This window comes from Erithacus rubecula (genome assembly GCF_903797595.1).
Source record: "Erithacus rubecula genome assembly, chromosome: 3".
Lineage (NCBI taxonomy): Eukaryota > Metazoa > Chordata > Aves > Passeriformes > Muscicapidae > Erithacus > Erithacus rubecula.
In genome coordinates, this window is record NC_136689.1 from 103,304,485 (window position 1) to 103,326,500 (window position 22,016).

Genomic DNA, 22,016 nt, shown 5'->3' on the forward strand with positions numbered 1-22,016 from the left:
TTACTCGAAAGTGAATACAACTCTCTTCTTAGAGAGCTAAACTGTGTGCATGGCACAATACCATCCAATACAGATGTAACACAGTTACTGCTCAATGCTGCAAGAGTCTTTGCACAGTCATCCAGTTACTCCAGTCTAAGCAATAATCTTTTCTTCTTAATCACCCTCTTTCCTTTTGATACCCAAACCACAATGAAAAATTCTGGGTAACTTCACCAGTACATCCATTATTTGCTTGTGCTTATAGCTCTCCTGTACTTCACTCAACATGCATACTATGAACTAAGTTTCTGAACAGATACAGCTTCGGTTCTCAAATCAATCTGATTATTGCACTAGGCACAGGGCCCTTTCCTCAGTTATTTCTTTCTTCACTTTCTCTAGCAAACAGCAATAAGTAACAGCAAATAAGAGGCTGAAGAAAGCTGCCACAGTAATACCTAACTGCTACTTATAGAGAAAAGGGTAATCTTTGTGTATGTTGAAGTGACTACATTGAAATCCAAAGTTCTGCTCCCTCATTTTGGATGCTAGTTCTGCTTTTAGCATCACTTACTGAAAACCACAGAGACACAATCCTGTTTATTGTTTTGTCTGGTCACATTTATTTATGCCAATACTTAAATCTTGTAGATTTCATAAATTAAACTGGAGCTGTAATAGGGTGAAAGAGCAGAGGACTGTCTTGTTAGCTTTCAGTGCAAAGGAACATGGATCTCAGGCACTTCTGCATCCTTTCGGTTATTAAGATATTTATTCAGCAATTAAAGATTTTAGCAATCATATTATCCACTTCACCTTACTTAACACAATTTGCCATCTTTTCAGAGAAGACTTTTTACAAATCTGCAAAATTACTTAAGACTGGAGATCCATTTGCAAGTCATAATCTTGTCTCAATGAGTAGCACATTATGGTCAGTAAAACTAAATGTTGGTTATACTTTTATGGATACCTATTTTCAAATAATTTGAACAAATTTATATGGTATATAGATATGCAAAACAGCCAAACTTAGCAGATGTTGCCCTCTAATTTCAAAAGCCTCATTCTTTACTTTGGAATTGTGGAGATAGGTATTAGAGCACTCAGGTAAGACACACCCTTCTGAATACAATTCAATAAACAACAGGCATTTGTATAAGAGCTTGCTATAATTTTCATGAAGATTCACAGAAAATATTTTCTAAAATTCAGGCTTTGATGGATAGGACTCAGTAGTGTAAATCAGCATGTAAACATGAAAAAAAAAAAGCATTTTTAGACCAAAGAAGCATTTTTGCTCTAAATTTTATAACTTCAGATCTTCTCAGTCAAGTTCAACACAATTTAAATACAGAGTCACAAGAATTCAATTTTTATCCCAAATAGTATGGTGTCAACTGTCATGGGAAAATGACAACATGGAAACCATGTTTTACAGTTTCAGTTTTATAGCTATATGGAAATCTCTTGTGGGAGTGATTGGTTGTATATGCATACACCATGACTTGCTTCTCTGAAACAGTATTAATTGGCATAACTCATATAAGAGAAAGCCTATCTTACAATTCTAATTAAATATAGTCTGCATTGTATCAATAATTTCTTCCTGGAGTGGCATGTATTTCTATTTTTTCCCCTTAAGCCAAGGGGAGAAGGGCAAGCAACGGTGAGAAATGCAACATCTCTGAATAAAGAACCTCCCCTTCACATCCTGCATTCCTCACAGCTCTTACAGGATCTTCAGCAACACTTTCCTGCATGATGCTATTTAGAAATTAACTGAACAGGCAAGGCCACAGACTCATCATTATGTCTTTCTTGTGTGTTACTTTTCCTTTTAAAATAATCTGTGCATCTTCATGCCCTAAATTTGGAATGGAACATTCCTGAATAATAATTTCCTGGTATATAATTTCACTTTATATGCAAAAGTTTCCTTCACTGATGGCCTCAAAGAAGTGGTGAAAAGCATTAGATTGTGGGATGGTCAAAGAACGAAGGAATGTGGAGAATGTTATCAGTCAGTGAAATTACTTACCAGTGCCTGTAAAGATAAATTCTTGTTCTGAACTGCTTTTCAATCTACAAATAATTTTTTTATCCTTATTCAGCTTAAAGAAAACTGCTAGTTTTGGGCCCCAGACAAGAGAAAAGACACTAACTGTGCCAGAAAAGTGTCTTTTAGGGAAACAAATTGTTTCAGGATCACAACCTCACAAGTATCCCACCTTAAATAATTAAGTTAATTTTTTATTTAATTTTTAAGTATCCTTAGATATTCATAACCTTTCTGAGACTCTGTGAGGATAAATACACCAAAGGCTTAAGGCAAAAAATACTGTCACATCAGGAGCTAAATCCCAGACAGGCAGCATTTAAGAGAGACACACTCAGTATTTCTTCACCAATCACCACAAAATGGTAGTTCAAGATTATTTTTTTAAAAATCAACCCTGTATAGTTGTATGCCTTTCTCTGGATGAAAACATTAAAGTTACTCATTATCTACACATAGCACAGGGTTCTGACATAAGTAAAAATATGTAAGTAATTATTTATGGAAAGTAACCTGAATTTGTCTAACTCATCTCTCCTCACCTGGTCCCCTCCAGATTCCACTATGCATTCACTGAACCTCTTTCATATTGGTTGCCTTTTCAAGATCAGCAATTTTAAACAGCTTGAAATCTACTCACAGCTTAACAATGGAAGAAATGAGTGGACTTTAAACCTATTTTCTTCATAAGAGAGCAACAGCTTTCATTAATTTTCTTGTCAACAATTAAATAGAAACATTTCCTCACTTTCTTCCTCAAATCTGTACTGAATAATCATGTTGGTTCTTTCATTTATGAATCTACTGAAAGAACAGACAAATAATCATAACACAAAAATCCCTAAAATGAGAAACAGTAGTTTTTGATGAATGGATTTCTACTACTCATAAGTTATTTATAAAAAAAACCAAACTTGGCACAGCAAACACACATCATTCCCTTTCTACCAGCATAAGTATCTCTGTATTCAGTAAATATAATACAGAATAGAAGAAAGGTAAGAAATTATAAAAATTAATAAGAACTTGGGGATGAAAACAAGAAGTTAGAAAGACCTGGCCTTGAATAATCAGGCAATGTGAAGTATAATATTCTGTGAAATTACTTACTTTTACCTGTAAAGGTGAATTCTAGTCTGAAGTTTACTAGCTTTCAGTCTGAGAATAATACTTTGTGCTTCCCTCAGCTTAGAGAAAGAAGTGGTATTTCTGGCAAAGCTGTGAAAGTAGGCTTAGTGCAAGGGTCTCATTTTAAATATCAGGGAGGAAACAATTCACCAAGTGTGCCTTAGATTAGGAATAGGAATTTTGTTCTTTCACCTCTTTGCTCCAGCTCATGGAGAACAGTGCAGACTGGGTACAGAAGGATCATGCCAAAGAACAAAAGACAACTCATGAGATCAGTTTTGGAGTCACAAATTTTATGGTAAAGTAACTTTATTTATCTATGGGACTTTGAATGATTAATACACTCACTACATGAACTTCAAATGAACTACATAAATCTGAGCAGAGTCAGTGCTACAAAAAAAAAAAAAAAAAAAAAAAAAAAAAAAAAAAAAGGCAAAGAAACAGAAATAGAGGAAGAAATATAAGATCCTGCAGGCATTTTACTCAGACAAGCTTAGTGTTTCTTAAAATATGGTACACCTGATTGTGCCCATAAGGTCTGGAAAATGGGAGTGCTGCAGTCTTCACTTACACAATAATATAACATTACATGTGTTATTTTTTTAAGCATTTCACCAGTGCAGGCTAGCTATCCATGTATAAATATAGATACTTTTTGGAGATGGACAGTTTCCTGAGGGAAGAAAAAGACTGTCCATGTTTCTTATAGATGAAATGCTACCAAACATGCTAACTATGAAGTATATTTTTAGTTGAAACAAACAAAACAATTATACTGGAATTTTAACATAAAACACCTTTACAGGAAACACTATTATACAAAAGACAACTACAGAGTTCTGTGTTGGAGCCATGTCCCTAAAGCTAATATGCAACCTAATTAACATGCAATTACTCTTCTTTTGATGTGATTTAACTGCTCATTGAGAAGCAGTAAGAAGGAAGAATTTTTTATCTAACATATAAAGCAAAGTATAAGGATGAAGAAGAAAGTGGATACCACAATGAACAACTTAGAGCCCGACAGAAGTTGCAATATCTTCTTAAGGAAAACATGCTTGCTGAAAAATTCTCTTCCATCCAAGGAAAGGACACTTCCATGGGAGCAAAGGAAATGTTAACAAACATTTTTACATTCAAAGTAAAATTTCTTCAGTTCTAGTATCACCAAATGCAACCATAATGAAAACGTATTTTTAGTCAATAACAAAATAATTAAATTTTCTTTTTCATTTGTTTTTAAAAGATGCCATTCTCTGCTTTTCCCATTCCCCTTCCTCAGAAGTAGGCATAAAGTTCTGATAAAACTATAAACTTCATTAAGAAAATAGCTGGCAAGCCTGTAAACTATGCAAATAACATTTGGATTGGAAACCACATTTACTGAACTTGGCTGATGGAAGAATGATTATTCCATGTCTCAATTCACTGAGAGCATATTGACTACTTACATACACAACATTTCCTGTACACCTAACAGTTTCCACAGTTTGGTAAACAGATTCCACGTATCACAGTTAAAGGCTTCAAATCCAAACTTTTCCTCCACAGGGTATCCTGCATTTATACATCCTAGAATGTCATGGAAGGAAAGGGTGGAGCACTACATGTATCTTATGGCAGTTGTACTAGGGTCTGTTAAAACACATGGTTTGATTTTTAAGCTGTGTAGTAAGAGGCAGAGCCCCAAGCTTCCATGAGTGTGCATTAGAAAGCATACATTATGCCCTCTATCAAAAATTACGTAATTTGACAGCAAAATGTATAAGTAAGCCCATAATTACCTTAAGAGTCTGCTGCACAGTCAACCCTCTGGGCTCACAAGTCAAAATATTGTGCTAGAGCTCCCAGAGAGCAGATACAAGGAGACAAGGGAGGGCCAGGATACAACTTTAGGGTTGAACACTACTCTGAGCCACTTCCTCACCCCTCCTTGACTCAGAATGTCTGGGACCAACAGCCCTTGGAAGCAGAATGGCTTCCCCAGTTATGGCAGGGCCAGCCTCCCCCTGTGCATGGCAGAGGAGACTGTGCTGCCAGTTCCCTCTGGAACAAAGGGGTGACAAAGAAGAGCCATTCTGAAACACAGGACTGCCATGAGTACAGCTCACCTGGAAAGCAAAGCATCATCCAGGTTTTGACTATGTGCATGTGGAATAATCCACCCACTCATATCTCAAAAGTTGTGGTGCTATTTGTGGACACTGGGATCCTCTGGCATTTTGCACAAGGACAGGAGGCTTGCCACATTATTCCTGGATAGTTTCCTGTCTCCCCCTGCTATGTCTCATGGGTCTTAGCTGCTGTCTTCTGCAAAGCTGGCTACATTTCATTCTATTGTAGGTAACAGTTGTAAAAAAAAATTCGGAACTTGGAGAATGTGCAGTTCTTACAGCTATAAAAAACATAAGGTTTTCCCCCATGCAAAGAACAATTCTGACATGTATTATACTGTGAACATCTATTTATTCATCATAGCCCTGTTCACCACCTTCACAGATCTACTGACTGAGGTGCAATTCCAAAACCACAGTATGAAATAAAATCTGTGGCACTCAGTATACAGAGATGCTCTTTGATTTCATATCCAAGATGATGAATTTTGTAAGTTAGAATTCAGCCTTAACTTGTATTGGGCCTCTTTCCATGCCATAGAGGAGAACTGCACAAGTAATTTTTAGGAACTTCAGTCACTGTCCAATAACTGAAATGCAATGGAAAAGGCTCCATGCCTCTCATGAAGCCAAGTCTGTATCCACAAACTCACCCTCAACCGTATGTCAGGACCAGCTGTGCCTGCATTGACCAAAAGAAACATGCTCTGTGGAATTCCAAACTCTCTTTAGTCCCATGCTATGAAGGGTAATTGCTCCTACCACTTGGGAACTTGTGATACATTCAGTGGCATCCACAGTTGTGTATTCCTAAAGAAACATTATACAAAAGCTGGAACATTTACAAAAATGCTTAAGAAGTGATCAAATCAAGAATGAACCTGTTGCAATGGATGACTGCAAATAACATCATGGGCTGTAGATCTGAGATTGCAGCTATATTCTCGTTTCTTACAAAAAGCATCAAGTCCAGCAGAGGCTGTAGAATGAAGCCAAGTATTTTGAGTGAATTTCACTCTGCTATTCTAGCTGAAATACTGAAGTACCCAAAAGGAATAGCAGCACTACTCTAGATACTCTAGAGGAAAAAGGGAACAAACTGCAGAAGAGTGGAGTGCAAAAAGAGAGAGAAGAGACAAGAAGAGAAGCAGTGGGATATTCCAGCACCACAGAAAATCATTCCTACCCTTCTCAGCCAAAGGGAGAACTGCAGGGATACCTGGCCTGCTGATAGAGAAAAAGGCAATAGAAAAAAGAGCATAAGTCCAGAAACCCTCAGTAAAAGAATCAAAAGTATAGAGATAACAAGGACAGAAAAGTAGTCTCAGTAGCAAGTACACTAAATAACAAGATAAAAGTCAACAACAGTGGCAAGCAGAGAGAGTCACAAGAGGCAGAATCTAATTTTAATATAATAAACTGCATTCTCCCATTTCCTCAGCCTTTTCTTTACCAGAGCACCTGGTATCATGGCAGACAGGGGAAGCTTTTCTACTTCCAAACTTACCTACAGTGGGAAACTGCTTGCAAATAACTGTGGTTAATACCTCAGCCTGTCACTTGTTTGGGAAGTTCTATTTGAAAATAAGTTAGTTAAGCACTGACTATTTTAAAATGACAGAGCAATAGAAAGGCAGAGATCAAGGGGGCAGGAGAAGAATCCTGAGAGAAACAGAATGAGAATTTGAGCTCACTAGTAGAAATTCTGCCCTCTGTGAACATAATAATGACTTTTCCACTGGTTTCAGTGAAGCAAAGATTACAGACAACAACCTACGGACAAAAATTGAAAAACATTCTCAAGTCAGGCTTGACAGATGCCTGTGAAGAAAAGATTATCCTGTAATACACAATATTCTAATCATAACATAACAGAGGGAGCAAATATTAAACCTGTTTTAAGTATTTCAAAGGCAGTTTAGAAGAATAATTAGAATCATACAGAAACCTGTGGTTATTGACACATTAAAATAGTTCAGGACAAAGAGGTGTTGCTTAGAAACTGAATTTACAGGAAAAATCGAACATGCTCAGTGTTTTGCAAAAATCCAAGTATCATTCCTGGTCATGAACTGAAGTCAGATAACAACAATAAGAAATAAACACATCCTCATGAAAAATTAATGACAATAATTAATGTGTTAATGGGAAAACTGATTTGTTATGCACACATGCTGAAGCCTGCATTTGTCAGAGAAAGGTGAATTAACAACTGCCAGTTTCATTTCCCTGTGCTTTGCTTTTACAGCTGGTAGAAGCCTTGCAAAGTGCTTGAAAAACTTGACCCTTCTCCTGCCTCCCCCGCATGAGTCACTGAGCCTTCCTTCAGTCATTAGACTGCACTTCCTGCTGGGATCCAGCAGTAAAACAAATGAGAGACACCAGTTCTGGTCACGGTGAGGGAGGTAATAAACCAGTGACAGGTATTTTTATGAAATTTAAAACTAATTCCCATATATTACACATATGGACTAAATGCCAATCCATGGCGCTATCTTATGTAGAGCTCTGTTTCAAAAGACATCATGACATGCCCCAGTCCATTTCCTGTCCTGAAAGCATACTTTCCTTGTTTTTACATAAAGGCAAAAGAATTTCTTGCATTTTATATGCTTCAGCAATACTACAGACAAAAGTATTAAATTGCTTTACTTGTGCATGCATAACAACATGATTTTGATAACACTATCAAGAGTAAATTTGAACCAAAATTTCACACATGGAGCTCCGGCCTTTCATGTCAGTATTAAATCCATGACAAATACTCCTTGACAAGTTTGAATATTTCTGAAGTTGACTGCCAGTTCATCTTTTTTTACCTAGTTTCAATGGTAACCATGGCTTTCATATGTCTCTATTTTTGAGAAACCCTAGTTTCTTCCCCCAGGAAGTAAATCCCAAATGAAGCATCCATTGAGACAAGTGATCACATTAGTCAGACAAAATTAATAAAAAATTTACCCTTTTCTGTCCACAGATCATCCTGGTATTTTAGTTTCAAACTTGCCTAAAATTACACTAACTGTGCTAAAAGGACTCCTGTCCCCATAAACTCCTTGGGTTCATTCCACAGTGCACACAAGAGACTCATCCCTTTAAACTTCAAGGAGTTCCCATTGCAGTGTAGAAGAGAAAAATTCGGAGATTATGGAATAATCATCTCCAAATCGATCAATTTCCCCCGAAGGTAAAAAACTGAAAGAAAGAAAAAAGTTGAACAGTTCCAGCTTGCCTTCTGAAGGGAAAGTACCCCCAGGGCATGTTGTAGAATGATCCCAATCTCTTGCTCCTGATGCTTATTAAGAGGTCATAGATATCAGTTACACTACAGCATTCCCAAATGATAACCTCACAAGGACTATGACCTCTTAGTACAAGTACAGGGATATAAAATTAGGAATATTAAGGGTCCACACTAAGAAAGAATCTGACTCAACTACCAGTTGTTTTGGAAGAGCAGTTGGAATAAATGGCATAGTTGGCATCTTGTAAAAGACAGAGGAGCTTTAGTAAAAGGGATTTCAGGTTCCACTGTTTTCCACAGATGCAGCATTCTGATTTCTATCTGATCATCACCACAGCAGAAAAGGTGTCTTTCTCAAAAAGCACAGTAATATAGCGTGGAACACCCTGGGTAAATTAAAAGGTGTTTTTCCTTTGTCTTAAACCAATAACTTACTACCAAAGTCACAGTATAGAAGCAGAAGTGACCTGGCAACCATGTCAAACAGAGGATTATGCCAAGACTGGAATGTTTTTAAGGACCTTTCTGCTCCAACAATTCTTTTTTTTCCTATAAGTGAGAGAAAAAAAGTGGGTTTTTTAGACCCTCCAGATGATGCCTAAAAGGATAAACAAAGCCCATATGGGTGGTGTGTTAGTAAGCTACCCCATTTCTTGGAAGCCTTAACACCCTACAGCTGATTGTATAAACACGAATTAGGGTTTTTCTGCAACAGCATTAAGCAAAGTGTTAAAGAGCTGTGGGGCATTTTGTTACATTTGGTTTTCAAGCTATGAATTTAACTACTGAACATATAAGTAATGATGATATGTTGTACCTCCCATTCTGTTCATTTCGAAATGGTAATTAAAGTGAGCGCCAATAATAAAAACAGCAAGCATTTCAAGAAAATTATTTTAGAAGGTGCAGGAAATTCACCACTTAAATAGGCCAATTTGTCATGGCAACAAGACCCATTTTGTAATACACTGACAATATATTATAAATATTCCAGTAAAATAGAAATATAAAATAAACAACAGGTATTTACTCCAAGGTAGTCAATTCTCTGAAACACTGTAGTAAAAGTATGGACTGTAGGTGTATATACATACATACATGGAAGACAATCATTATTTCATTTTCAATAGTGTGTCTATTAGAATCATACACATGAATTCCCATTGTACTGGGTAAAGGTCAGGGTAGCTATGACCCTGTATCAGCAGTAGCCTTACAATTCAAAGTCTGTATTGCTGAGGACTGTGAAAAACAAGACAAGCTTGGCCACAGGATCCATATTGATTACAACAGTAATTGGAAGGAACATAGTTATCATAGGGTAAGTAATGACTATTTTTTCTTCTTCACATATGTGTCAGTGTTGATGACTCCCCTGCCCCCTCCGGTCCTTTCCCTGCAGGCAACCATCTTCCTTGGACAGCGAGAATTAGGAATTTCAGCTGCATAGATCAAATAGTGATTATAGTGGTTTTGCTTTCCCAAAACTGGAATGAGCACCGATGGTTATGTGCTGCACAGAATGCCTCATAAAGGTCAGTGGATTACCTCATGTCATCACCTGGCAGATCTCAGAAATTGGACCCTCTTCTGAAGCAGGCAGGAGATGTCACTTGAACACTCAGAGAGCAAGGTTACTTTTCAATGGGAAAGTCACAGCAGCCAAACAGTAATGCAGAGAGATACCCTGTACTGCCCATTTGGAAATGCTGCGAGGAAATGGCTTGACCTTTAGAACACCCAGCAGCGGCTATAAATAAATGGAACAACAGACTGTCACTGTAATAAAGCAAAGTTCTGTATCTAGCCAGGGCAGATTTTCAACAGAGTGCCAGGGAGGCATTTAAACTAACTCTGAAAAAAACAGGGAGCTGGCCAAGTCAGTGCCTTGAAACAGAGGCAGTGACGTAGGGCCAGCTTGGAAACCATGAAATATCAAAGCCAGAAGAGGAACCACTTATGACATTCTTGTGGCTCCTCCCAGAACCTATTGATATTGCACTCGCTCACAACAGAATGTCAGGTGTTCCCAGTTGATGCTTTCACAGTTGGATGTCAAAAAAGCACCGCACAGATATGTCCTCTGCTATAGCCCAGGACTATGATTGTAAGTCACACTGCTAAGCAAGGCTTGGCAAGAAGACACTGAACCAAAGTATATTGTTTATGTAAAATGTTGTTTTTCTCAGGGGAGACCTTACTGCTCTCTATAACCACCTGAAAGGAGGTTCTAGCTAGGTGGGGATTGGCTTCTTCTCCCAGAAAACAAGCAATAGGACCAGAGGAAATGGCCTGAAGTTGTGCCAGGGGAAATTCAGGTTGGATCACAGGAAGAACTTTTCCACTGAAGGGGTGGTTAAGCACTGGAACAGGCTGCCTAGGGAAGTGGTGGAGCCAGCATCCCTGGAAGCATACAAGAAACAGCTGGACAGGGCACTCAGTGTCATGGTTGAGTTGACAGGGTGGTGTTAACTCAAAGGCTGGACTCAATAATCATGGAGGTCATTTCCAACCTCAATGATTCTATGATTCTAAACCAGACTCTGGGTGACACATACATGGTGTCTTTTAGCCTGCAAATCAGTGCATTGTTGTCTTGAAGATTCACTTTTATCTTCACTGAAACAGTTTTACTTAGGAACCTCTGAGCAAAAGTAGTCAAAAGCTTGGTTTAAGTGTGTGATGGCCAAGTGCCAGGATGACTGGATTCATCTTCCAGACAAGAATGTTTGCCTTGGGTGTTAAGAGCATTTTGGACCAACTCTGCTGCCCACTCCATTTGCCCAGTAAGGCATGGATAGCTGCAAGATGATCCCTAAGATCCCCATACCAGATTATTTAAAAGTGAAAGACAGCAGACAGATGGTTCTACCAAGAACTAGACCTTTTAACCCCAGAACCGGGGCTGCCTAAACCAAATCCCTTTGCCAGTGAGAGAACTACAGTCTCCAGTTGATCAGTTTCTGGTGCAGGTCAGGAGTCCTGGGCCAGCCAGGGGGTGTCTCTGTCCATGGTACTCAGTGAGGCAACGGTGCCCTCACTGCTGCAGGGACGTGGGATCAGACCTGGTACCTTGACGTTTTGTTGGGAATTCAAGTTCCCATGCAAAGTCCTTGATGGACACATGGAGTAAATAAGCCAACCAAAACTCCTTCTATTATATGCTAGGAAAATCATCAGCCTTTTTAGTGGTAGAAAAACAGGCTAGAAGAAAAGAAAAATAGGGAAAAAATGAGGAAAAAATATCAATTAAAAGTATACAGGAAACACTCAAACTCTCTTGGAAGATACCACTAGGTTATTCTCCCACCCCCAAACAGCAAGAGTTCTGGCACTTACAATTAATACTCATGAAGAGATTTGCTACAAGGGTCCCCCAAGTCAAAAATAACAGTTCCATGATGCAAACCATCAGCTGCTTTCTATTACAGGGGGTCACTGACAGACAACTCAGGAAATACTACAGGCTGCTTTTAAAACACCCAGGAGATGAAGATCTACTGGTTTTATGACTGATTAACAATCTCAAGAGCAGAGATTAATGGTTTCCAAGCAGAAGGGAAGGGGTTTATGCCTCTTTGCCCATGTTGGCTGTTCATCATGGATCCTCAAGATAAGCACAAGGATTTTGAAGAACAGCCAGAAGGCTGTGCTCTCTAGTTTCACAGCTTCCAGCTACAGCATATACAAGTTCCCTACATATCTAAGAATTATTTTCACAGAATTTTAATACAAAAATCTAGGAACGCAATTATCAAGACCTTCATCTACCCTCCACAGGAGCATGAAGTTTTGCATATGAACTTCTGTATAATAGATTCTGTATAGCCTTGGCCATCCAGTATTGCATATAAATCTTCCATCCAAGTCTAGCGAGAGGCTTTGCCTTGCTCTTTGAATTCAAAATTATGATCTTCGGAGGCAGAGGCTGTAATTACCACCCTATTCCCCTTTTCCCCCAAATATCAAGGATTTGGAGTTGAAGATATGGGTCCTGGACCACATAATAATGAAAGGATGTGGGGCTAAAAATTGCAAACTACCATGTGTGTTGGCTGGGACAAGAAACTGGAGGTGAGGATCTGCTTTCCACTATCTGTGAAACAGAATATCATTGTGTGGAATAGAAATCAGAGGTTTGTAGTCCAAATCAAATGGAAAAGTAGAAGTATGTCTCTCTAACACAGCAACTGGGAAGCCCTCTAAGGAAAGAGAGGCCTGATCTCAAGTCACCAGTCCAAACACTGTTTGTCTTTTATTCAATAACTGTTTAATGTAAAATCCATATGCAGTCCTTGGTGCAGGAATTCTCTAGAGAAACAGAGTGACTCTCTCAAGTGAAGTAACTGCACTTGGCAAACAGTGCCTGGCAGTGTGCCACCAACTGCAATGAAGCAGATGAATATGCTTTTGGTGCATCATATATTTAATGTCTTAGGGTCCTTGTCCTCAGAAGCACTTTGATCAAGCTCAGATTTCTCACTATGATGCTGAAATGACCAAAGAGCCTTGACATGCATCTTTTCTGCACACATGTAGTGGAAACTGAAAAAATAATGACAAGAAATGTAATATATCTGGCCAGGAATTCTTTTGCTAGTAGGAAGAGCTGTTCTAGCTAGGATATGAAATCATGGTATCACCAAGTGTTCACGAGATTTATTTTGTAGTGTCATTGTGGACAGCATACATCCTTTGGGACAAAATCCCCTGGAAAGTTTTCAGGTGTTCTAATGACAGAGATGGTCCTGGTATTACCAACTCATCCAGAAAGATGAAAGATTCCTGGGCACTAGGAAGAAGAGAAAAGAGGCAAGAGAAGGAAACTATTATAGTGAATCTCCATTGTTTCCTGTTTGCTAAGTCCATGATCACTCACTGTGCATGTTGTCTGTGAAGCTGTTAGGTAGCACAAGCTCTCCTATCTAGACATGGAAATAGGTGTTTCTCAGGATGATGATGGAAATTAATTTTGGTCATAATTAGAAAAAGAGAAATACTGACTTATCTAGGAGTTGCCACCCTTGTGATACTCCAGTGCTGATGGAGACTAGCACTCAAAACAATGGGTCCCTAATACAGTTCTGGAATTATTTTCAGATGGCATCAGAAAGGAACCTCTGAACAAGGCTAGAGGGCAGGACTGCATCTCTTCATTGTCAGGAGACACACAGCTATGACCAGTCACCTCTTGAATATCAGAAATAGCTTAGGTGATGATGAACAGGAATGGCTATCAGCTCTACCTGACATACTTACTCAACCTGTCAGAGCTCTAGAACTGAGCTAGAGCCCAAAGCATAAACTGCGGCCTAACTAACCACCTAAAGGTAAAATATATATCCCCAGTGGAGAAATACCTCATGTCTTTTCCCTCAGAACACCCTTAGCCTTAAAGCTATGACTGCATATGATTCAGTAGGCTGCTTTCAAGCAAGTTTTATTGCCTGTGATGCCAGCAGGGCTGGTAGGGAAATCCTGTAACCCACACTGTGTCCACTCAAGTTCAGGTGGAGACTTGTGTGCCACCATGTCCACTGCTGCTGAGTTATTCAGCAACTCAGCCAACCAGACAGGTATGTTCACTGCAGGTTTATGCTCCTTGTTCTGGTATTACTCTGGTTATGGCTGAGATTTCTGATGTCAAAGTGACCCACAGGATCTAGAAGAGTACCAAGCTTGAGCTGGATACCTCTGCACACAGAGCCAGCTAGTGGAGAGCAGTTCTCACACAGACATGGGAGACTTCATAAAGCAGGAACCCTGAGAACTGAAAGGGAAAATAAAGAGCACAAAGCACTGTGCAGGGAAAAGGGATTATAAATCAAGCTGGAGACAATAAAAGAAAGTGTCTGACACATTGTGTCCTACCAACAGCATATATGGCAGCATTGCAAAAGGTTAAGTGTCCTTTCCTGATGGCAGAAGAGGAGAGAAGGTGCAGCTGAGGGTTTATTATCAGTAGTGCACCATATTTGATCCTGCATTCAAGTTCCTCCAGTGAGATCCAAACTGACATATACTAGAAAGACATCAGGCTCATAGCCAGGCTAATTGGATGCTTTGCTTATAAACACAACATAGAGGATGACAATGTGCAAGTGGCTTCAGTTATTAAATTAAATGCTGCAGGAAGAATACAGTGAGAAAAGCATTAACATCAGAGAGAAGCACTATTAAATCCGTATTTTTATTGCCAGTCCTTTGTAATGACTAAATGAATATAGTTCAGCATCTTATCTATCCTTGGTTCTAAGTATTGCAAAGAATTTTTTGGAACTTTTCCCCCCATTTATCCATTATCTGTATTCCACAAACATCACAGGAACTGTCAGCAATTAACATAAATAAATCATCACCTTTTCAGAGAAAGCTTCAGTACAAGAATTTCAGATGATAACAAAAAAATATTACTAAATGCCTCATGAAGGGCCTGTTCCATCCCCCACTGAAGCCAATGGGAATCTTTTCACTGACTTCAATGGACACTGGATCAGACCCAAATTGAAAAGATCAATAGCACACACATTAGGATAAAAGAGCAGCTATGCCCTCCTCCAGAAAAAAGAACATGAGTTCAATTCAAACAACAGATTACAGAAAGGAACCAGTTGGGGAGGACTTTTTTCTCCTCCTTTGAAAAAATCTGCAAGAGAACAGCAATTCAAGAACCTGAGAGCTAAATCTCACAGAGTTGTAAGTAACTCTCATCTTCCACTGTCCTCTGAATAGGTGGGGGTGACTGACACTTTGAGAGATTGGGAGCACTGTTTAATAAACCCTTCTCCTCGTTCCAGTCTTTGGTTGAGAGTACAGAATGAAGATTCAACAAAGCAATTTTACTCCTTCCACTGAACTGTCAAAACTTCAGAGGAATACATCTGATACTTTCAAATGCAAAAACTAGAAGCCTGAGTATCAATCTGAGAACCTTAAGTGGCAGGCCCAATTCTCAAGCATGTTACAAGGCTGGTAGAGCTAGGGGCAGTCAAAACACTCTGACACTCAAATGTCATGTTTCATATTCAGGTGTTTACTGGAGGGTTGACTTAAGCCATTGTTTTGCCATCCTGTTTGCTCCATCAACATAATTGTTGATTTTATCCAATATAACTGAATGGAAAAAAACCATACAACTGGATCAACATGCACATTTCATGAATTCTCACAATGTAGCTCCCTATGCATCTCACAGAACATCTCAGGGAAGCTCAGTAAAATCCAGATGGCTCAGCCATCTGAAGAATAGGGTTTGGAGGGCTTCACAAGCTAAATGTGGTGTTCAGAGGATGATGGCCCAGGGATTTTTACATAATGGACATCTTAGGTAACTCTTCCCTGCCTGAGACTCAGACTGAAAAAACCTCATCAAGATAGATGACACACTCTGCCCTCTTCCAGAGAGGACATATTTGAACTAAACAGCAGAATACAGCAGAAAAAAGTAAATTTTTTGAAACTTCTTGCCTTTTATTAACAACTTAGTGACAGACATGTTTGTAGACTTATCAGTAGACCTCAGAGGTCTCCTAATTTCAGTGGGACTCCTCCAAAAGGAGACAACCAGATCAGCTATGTAAGACCCTGTTGTGTCAGAGGACTGATGGGACATGGAGGTGCAATCACCCCTTTTTGATAACACTTTTTTAAAAAGTGTTTTTTTTAAAAAAAAGTTTTTTTAAAAAACCTCTGAGCATGGCACCCAAAGGTGCTTGTGGAAGAGAAAGACAAGAGTCCAGGGAGGTTGACTAAAATGCTAAAGCAAGCCTTATTTTTGTCAGATATGTATGTTGTGTTTCAGAAAAGAAAGGCTTCTTTCTGTCAACTGCTTGTCACACATTATCTAAAAACACTCTCAGCTAATGAGGTTGTCTTGAATGCTGTGTCCTTAGTGTAAGGTCACACATGCACTCTAGGACCCTGCATGGAATCTTCCTCACTAACAACTTGTTTAGTTTTTCTTTGCTTAAGAAGAAATCCTCAACTCCAGCCACGTCATTCAGGCCCCTTTTTCAACTCCAAGGGTGTATTTAGGTCATTTATATTTAGAAACAGAGGACAGTTGGCTTTTTGTCAACTTTGTACTCCAGAAGGGTGTGTAGTTTCAGTTTTTGTTCACTTCATTAGCTTTCAAACAGCCTGGTCTCTACCCATTCACTGTCACAAGTTTCCTTGAAAGAGAGGCAAAGATATTTTTAGGAACTTAAACAATTTCCTTCAGGATTCATTTTTATTTCCCCATCCTCTGCTATCTTATGTGCGTTCCTACCTTCACACATACACCTCAGCTTGACTAATCCAGCATCTTTATTTTCACTCTCATTTAGCAACACAGCTCTCAGCAAGAAATGCTGTGTTCAGGAGCAGTGGTCCAAGATTCTTCCTATTTATTGCTCCCTTCACCTGCTTTTCTTCAGTTTCTTAACCCAACTGTGCAAGCACTGTTCAGTGCATTCTGCTTGCAGCTTTAAAGCAGAGTAAACACTTGGTAGAAGGGGGCAGCAACTAATTAACCAGAAAGAAGGGGCAGCTGTATTGGAACAAGGCAAAAAACCCACAGGGATGAATAAATGGGATCTGAGATAGTGAAGGGGAAAGCCAGGGGACTCAGGCAGGGTGAGTGCTTTCTGGGAGAGGAAAGGAAGAGCCAAGTTAAGCCACTAATTTTTCAACACAGAACAGAACTGGAGAAATATGAAGAAAAGGAGAGAAAAATGTTAAAGTTATTTCAAGTCAAGAGAGAATATCCATACTGCCAGAAATCATGAGCACTGTAGAAAAATACATTCTGGAAGTTTGTTGGAGTGATTAGAAAATGATTGAATTGATTGTATCTCAAGTCAGAAATACATTTTACAGCCAAGAAAAGGCAAAGCAGTATATTAATAAAAGTAAACACTTCTTGCTGCCGCAGATTTTCATCTTCCATAATTTGAAGTGAGGATTAAAATCATTTGACAGATCCACATTACTTCGTCAATCTTTCTTCTGCTCCTGCCCACTTATTCCTCTTCTCTCATCATCTTTTCACACTTCATTCTCAAGAGTGGTACTGCTATCTGACTTTTATGTCTCATTCTGACATAGGCTTAGCCTATGGACCTACTGGAACCAAAACTCAGGAAGCTCTCCAAACATGAGCACACACAGACACTTTCTAAATACATTCCCAAACAGAAAGGGAATTTTCTTACTTACAAAGTCATAATAAAGAAAGGTTTTTAACAAAACTCCACTACACAAGAAGTACATTTTACACTGTACAGACTAAAAATAAAACACTAACTTAAAATATAAGTGCCTTTCTCTTGTTTGGACCTACAGTGCATACTGTCAAAATAACTACTAAATTTAAATTCAGCAGATTTCACATGGTTTTCTCAGTAAGGGGGCTGTCTACAATAATTTCAAAGAGGAATCTCAGGTGCTCTACTCAATTCAGTAGTATCTGATCAGCACTCAGTTCTGCCCCTTCACTGAAGCTGAGATCTTATTTTTCCCTCTAACAATTTGCTTAATTCCTCTCAACTTTCAGTTACTGATTACTGTACAGTCATTTGTAGTTAACAGATTAGAGTAACACAACATCCAGCTCAGATCTGCAATAGGCCACTGTGCAAATTCATTCATTATGTGACATTATGCCACTTAAGCCCCAGTTACAAATGACTCTGCATTCACAAGTGACCTAGCAAAATACATGTAGAAGCCAAGCATGGAAAGCTGTACAGTATGAATCCAGAAAACACACATAGCAGGCACATATCCTTTGGTATTAAGGAAATTTATAATGCTCTATTAACAGTATAATCCTGTCCCAAAATCAGTTTATAAAGGTCTCAATCAAGCATTCAAGTGCAGGAATAAAATGACTGAAAAAGGAAGGATATCAGAAGCAGAGGATGAGAATCAGAAATAGAGCAGTGCACAAAGCCACAAAGTGATAAGTATTGTTTACCTGTCAGTTGACATTGATTAATCTTGTGTTCTGTGATATCGCTCAGTGACTCAAACACCTGGAGGCAGCTGTCACAGCTGTGCACAGCTTCTTCTTCCAACTCCTCCCCTTCATCCGGCCTTTTCTTGCAGTCTAGCACATCTCCATCTTCTGCCTTGTCTTCTAGTTTACAGTTAGGGTCTGAAAGAAAATCAAGACTAGGATGTCAGGCATGTAAGAGGAGAACATTCAAGAAGAAAAAAAAAAATTATAGGTTGTTTTGAGAATGATGAGAAGAAAACTATCTGGCATGAGGCTGCAGCACACTGTACAATTTATTGCTAAATAAGCAAAAGAGGCTTTTTTCCTTTTTTTATTTTCCAATCTCAGTGAAAAGAAAATTTCCCTTCTACTCCCACAAATGCAGCCCCATTTCTCATTCAAGCTATTCTTCCATGCTTCAGTGTTGGGTTTCTCAATTTTATCACAGCTATTGAAGCTGCTTTGATCATCGTAAGAAAGGATAAACCACCTATGCAATTAGTTTTTCAATGAAAAGAAAAATCAAATCAATGAGTGTGCAGGAACTTCTTTTCACTGTTAACTACAGCGTTTCACAGGAAATTACCAGAATTAAGAGACTAACAAATTTGATTTACATAAACATGAAATTAATCTTGATTTTACAACCCACTCCATACTCCATCACCACACCATTTGACACAAAGCAAGCCCTGGAAAGTTCATACCCTGGGTCAGAATGCTACTCAGGCTCTGAACTTGTGCATGAATTAAAGACAATGCTCATCAAGTTCTTGCGTTTGCCAGACCATGGAAAACTGGAAACCAGCTATGAGAGTATAAAAGCTATAGAGTACACAAAGAAAGCTTTATCTGTTTGACCCATTATCAGGCATTTGGGGGATAGCAGGATAGCTCCAGCCTCAGATCAGCAGTCTTGAGCCAAACTGAAGCTTCTAACTAGAAGAAATGTGCAGCCTCACATCTATCCATGAGTGCAGAGACACCTCACAGCTCGCTGCAGTGCCTCAGTTCTGAAGATGACCAGCTCAGTGAGATCATGTGTAGCCTAGAACTTTTCTTCCTCTTCTGAGGAGGAACACAGTAGCCTTAACTACTCCTGACTTTTTGCCCATTTTACTAAAAGCTTCCTTTAAAGACAGAAATAAACCAATCTGTCTTCCCTAATAAAGCAAGCTGGCACTTAACGTTGTTTTTCCTTGGGAACCACAGTACAACAAGTGAAATGCAGAAGAGAAATGGTTGTGCACATTCCAGCAAAAGGAATGCAAGTGTTTCACCACTTTTCCCTTTTCTGCTTTGGCTGCCTCATCTTTCCCTTCAGATATTTGAGAGAGCTGAGACCGAAACAAGTCATTTTGGAAAACAAGGACGAATTCACATAATAACAGGAGATTGTGCAAGTACGTTTTAAGATGTCACAGTCTTTAGCCAAGCGGGTGAGTAACCAGGAGTAGGCTCCCTGGCCAGGGGAACAGAGAGGTGGTATCTATGAACACACCTTATTTAGCCTTAAAATTTATTAGGATCATGCACAACTCCTTGGAAGGAGAGAACCTAAAACAAGCCAAACGCTGCATTCACACTGGGGGTGGGGTGGTGTGTGAGGAGAAGCAGGAAGGCAATACCACTTTAAACCACTCACATCCTCTCTCAGCACCCTACAGTCATCTGGGCACAGCCATTCCTGTATTTCTTGCTGCCCACAACCAAGGTCAGAGCTCTCATCATCTCTGTGTATCCTTTGGTCCATACTGCTGCACCCTGCCCTTCAACTGTGCAAACACAGATGGACCTGCAAGCAGAAACTGGAAATGACCCATGTCAGGAAGTCTTTCTCATGCCATGTGGCTTGTGATCAAAACCAAGGAATTTCTTTGACAGGGGTAAAGGGCAGTATTTATTTTTAAGGGAATTATATTACAGAGAGAAACCAGACTAATTTTTAAAAACAAAAAACACATTCTGAAAGGAAAAATACACTTGCTGTGCAAAAGCCCTGTCTATACACTGAGTCCTTACATGACAAATTACATCCACAAGGTTCTTTCAAGAGTGGAAATTTCCACTTGGACAGCTACTTCCAAATAGAAAATTAGCCTGCAAATTTACAAACTAAAAAAAATGTATGCTAATTATAACAAGACTTTATGGCATTTTAGCCATTATTGAATATTCTAAATCTAATAACTTCCATTGCTGCTTTATTTTCCAAAATAGTCGGAAAGATTAATAAAGTAGCTAGGAGATCTCCAGGTTCTAAACAGTTCAGAAAATGAAATAATTGTCTTAACTGTTGCAAACTGACCCCAACATCATTAAACACTTGTTGGAAGGCAGCATGTGCACACTGCATACTATTAGTTGTTCAGCTCAAGCTCCCAGTTTCATCTCATAAAATTGACAGCACTCAGGGAAATGTGGGCACTAGGTCTGAATTTTAACATGAGTATTTAAATGCTGCACATAAAGTTTACAGACCTGTTTGTTTTAAAATAAGGGTAGTGTCTGACTCTGCTTTAAGTACAGTGCTGAAGGAAAGAAAAGGGAGGGGGGGAATTCTCGAGGCTCACTATTGCATTTTACAGGAATTCAGCAACAAACACAAACAAAGGCACACATGCACCCCTTAGTGCACAAAAGCCTAAAGGATCACTCAATTTAAAGCTTCATACTTAGCGACCAGTTATTAAAATTAGAATCATTTTAAGACTAATAATGTTTTGCTTCCCCTTCTGCATTTGCAGATATAAACTCTACAGGGACAGAAGTCAGTCAAGCTTATTCCCTTCTGCTGCAACTTTAGAATACATGCTCTAGCCAACTGGCACATTTGTTTTTAGGTCAACACTTAAGTGGGACCCTCTGGGACCTAGGTTCGAGTTTAGCCTATGACAGCTTTGTGAAATGAGTTCTGGCAGTCTCAGCCCCTCTCAATGAATGTATTTCCACTGTGATCTGCTTCTGTGAAGAGATGTCACCACCAAAATAAAAAGATATTTAAAGAGAGCAAATATAATTTGGAGGTTTTGTGAATAGATAGCTGTTCTGTTGCAACAAAAAATAACTTCCATCAAGAGCTGGTCAAACCTTAAATAGTTACTGAAATTGAAGATCAGTTGCCTTGTTTGAGAAGCTTTTTTGGAAGACTAGAATAAAATATTTTATAAATGCAACGTGCATTCATCTGTACTTTCTCCTTAACCTCCTGTTCAAAGCCCAGGCTCACATATAGACTTCAAGGCAAATGTCAGTCATCTCCCATATTTCTTCCTCTGCAGTATCTGCAACAATCACAGCCACAATTCCCTCAATAAGATGGTGCTCAAAGTAAAATTACTTTTCCCAACTTCTGCAAATACCACTGTGATTTCCAGAGGCTTCTCTGCCCTATTTTGGAGGCTGCCCATGCGCCAGCTGAATCTTTTCAATACCCATCAGCAACAACACACATACATCCTCCTTCACCTTCAGATACCACTGGAAATTATCTAGTGTAGAAATGAA

The 22,016-nt window shown here is 39.0% G+C and overlaps 1 protein-coding gene across 22 annotated transcripts in view; it reads right to left on the bottom strand.

Annotated features, from left to right (window-relative positions):
* The window catches only part of ZNF521 (zinc finger protein 521), a 228,383-nt gene that overhangs the window by 185,111 nt on the left and 21,256 nt on the right, over positions 1-22,016 (bottom strand). For all 22 annotated transcript variants that reach the window (XR_013773709.1, XR_013773710.1, XM_079301504.1 and 19 more), the window contains one exon: positions 18,489-18,668. Coding sequence is in view for 15 of the 22 variants with exons in the window: in XM_079301504.1 (XP_079157630.1) it covers positions 18,489-18,668 (180 nt within the window). In the remaining 7 variants the exon portion in view is untranslated. The remainder of the gene's footprint in view (positions 1-18,488; positions 18,669-22,016) is intronic.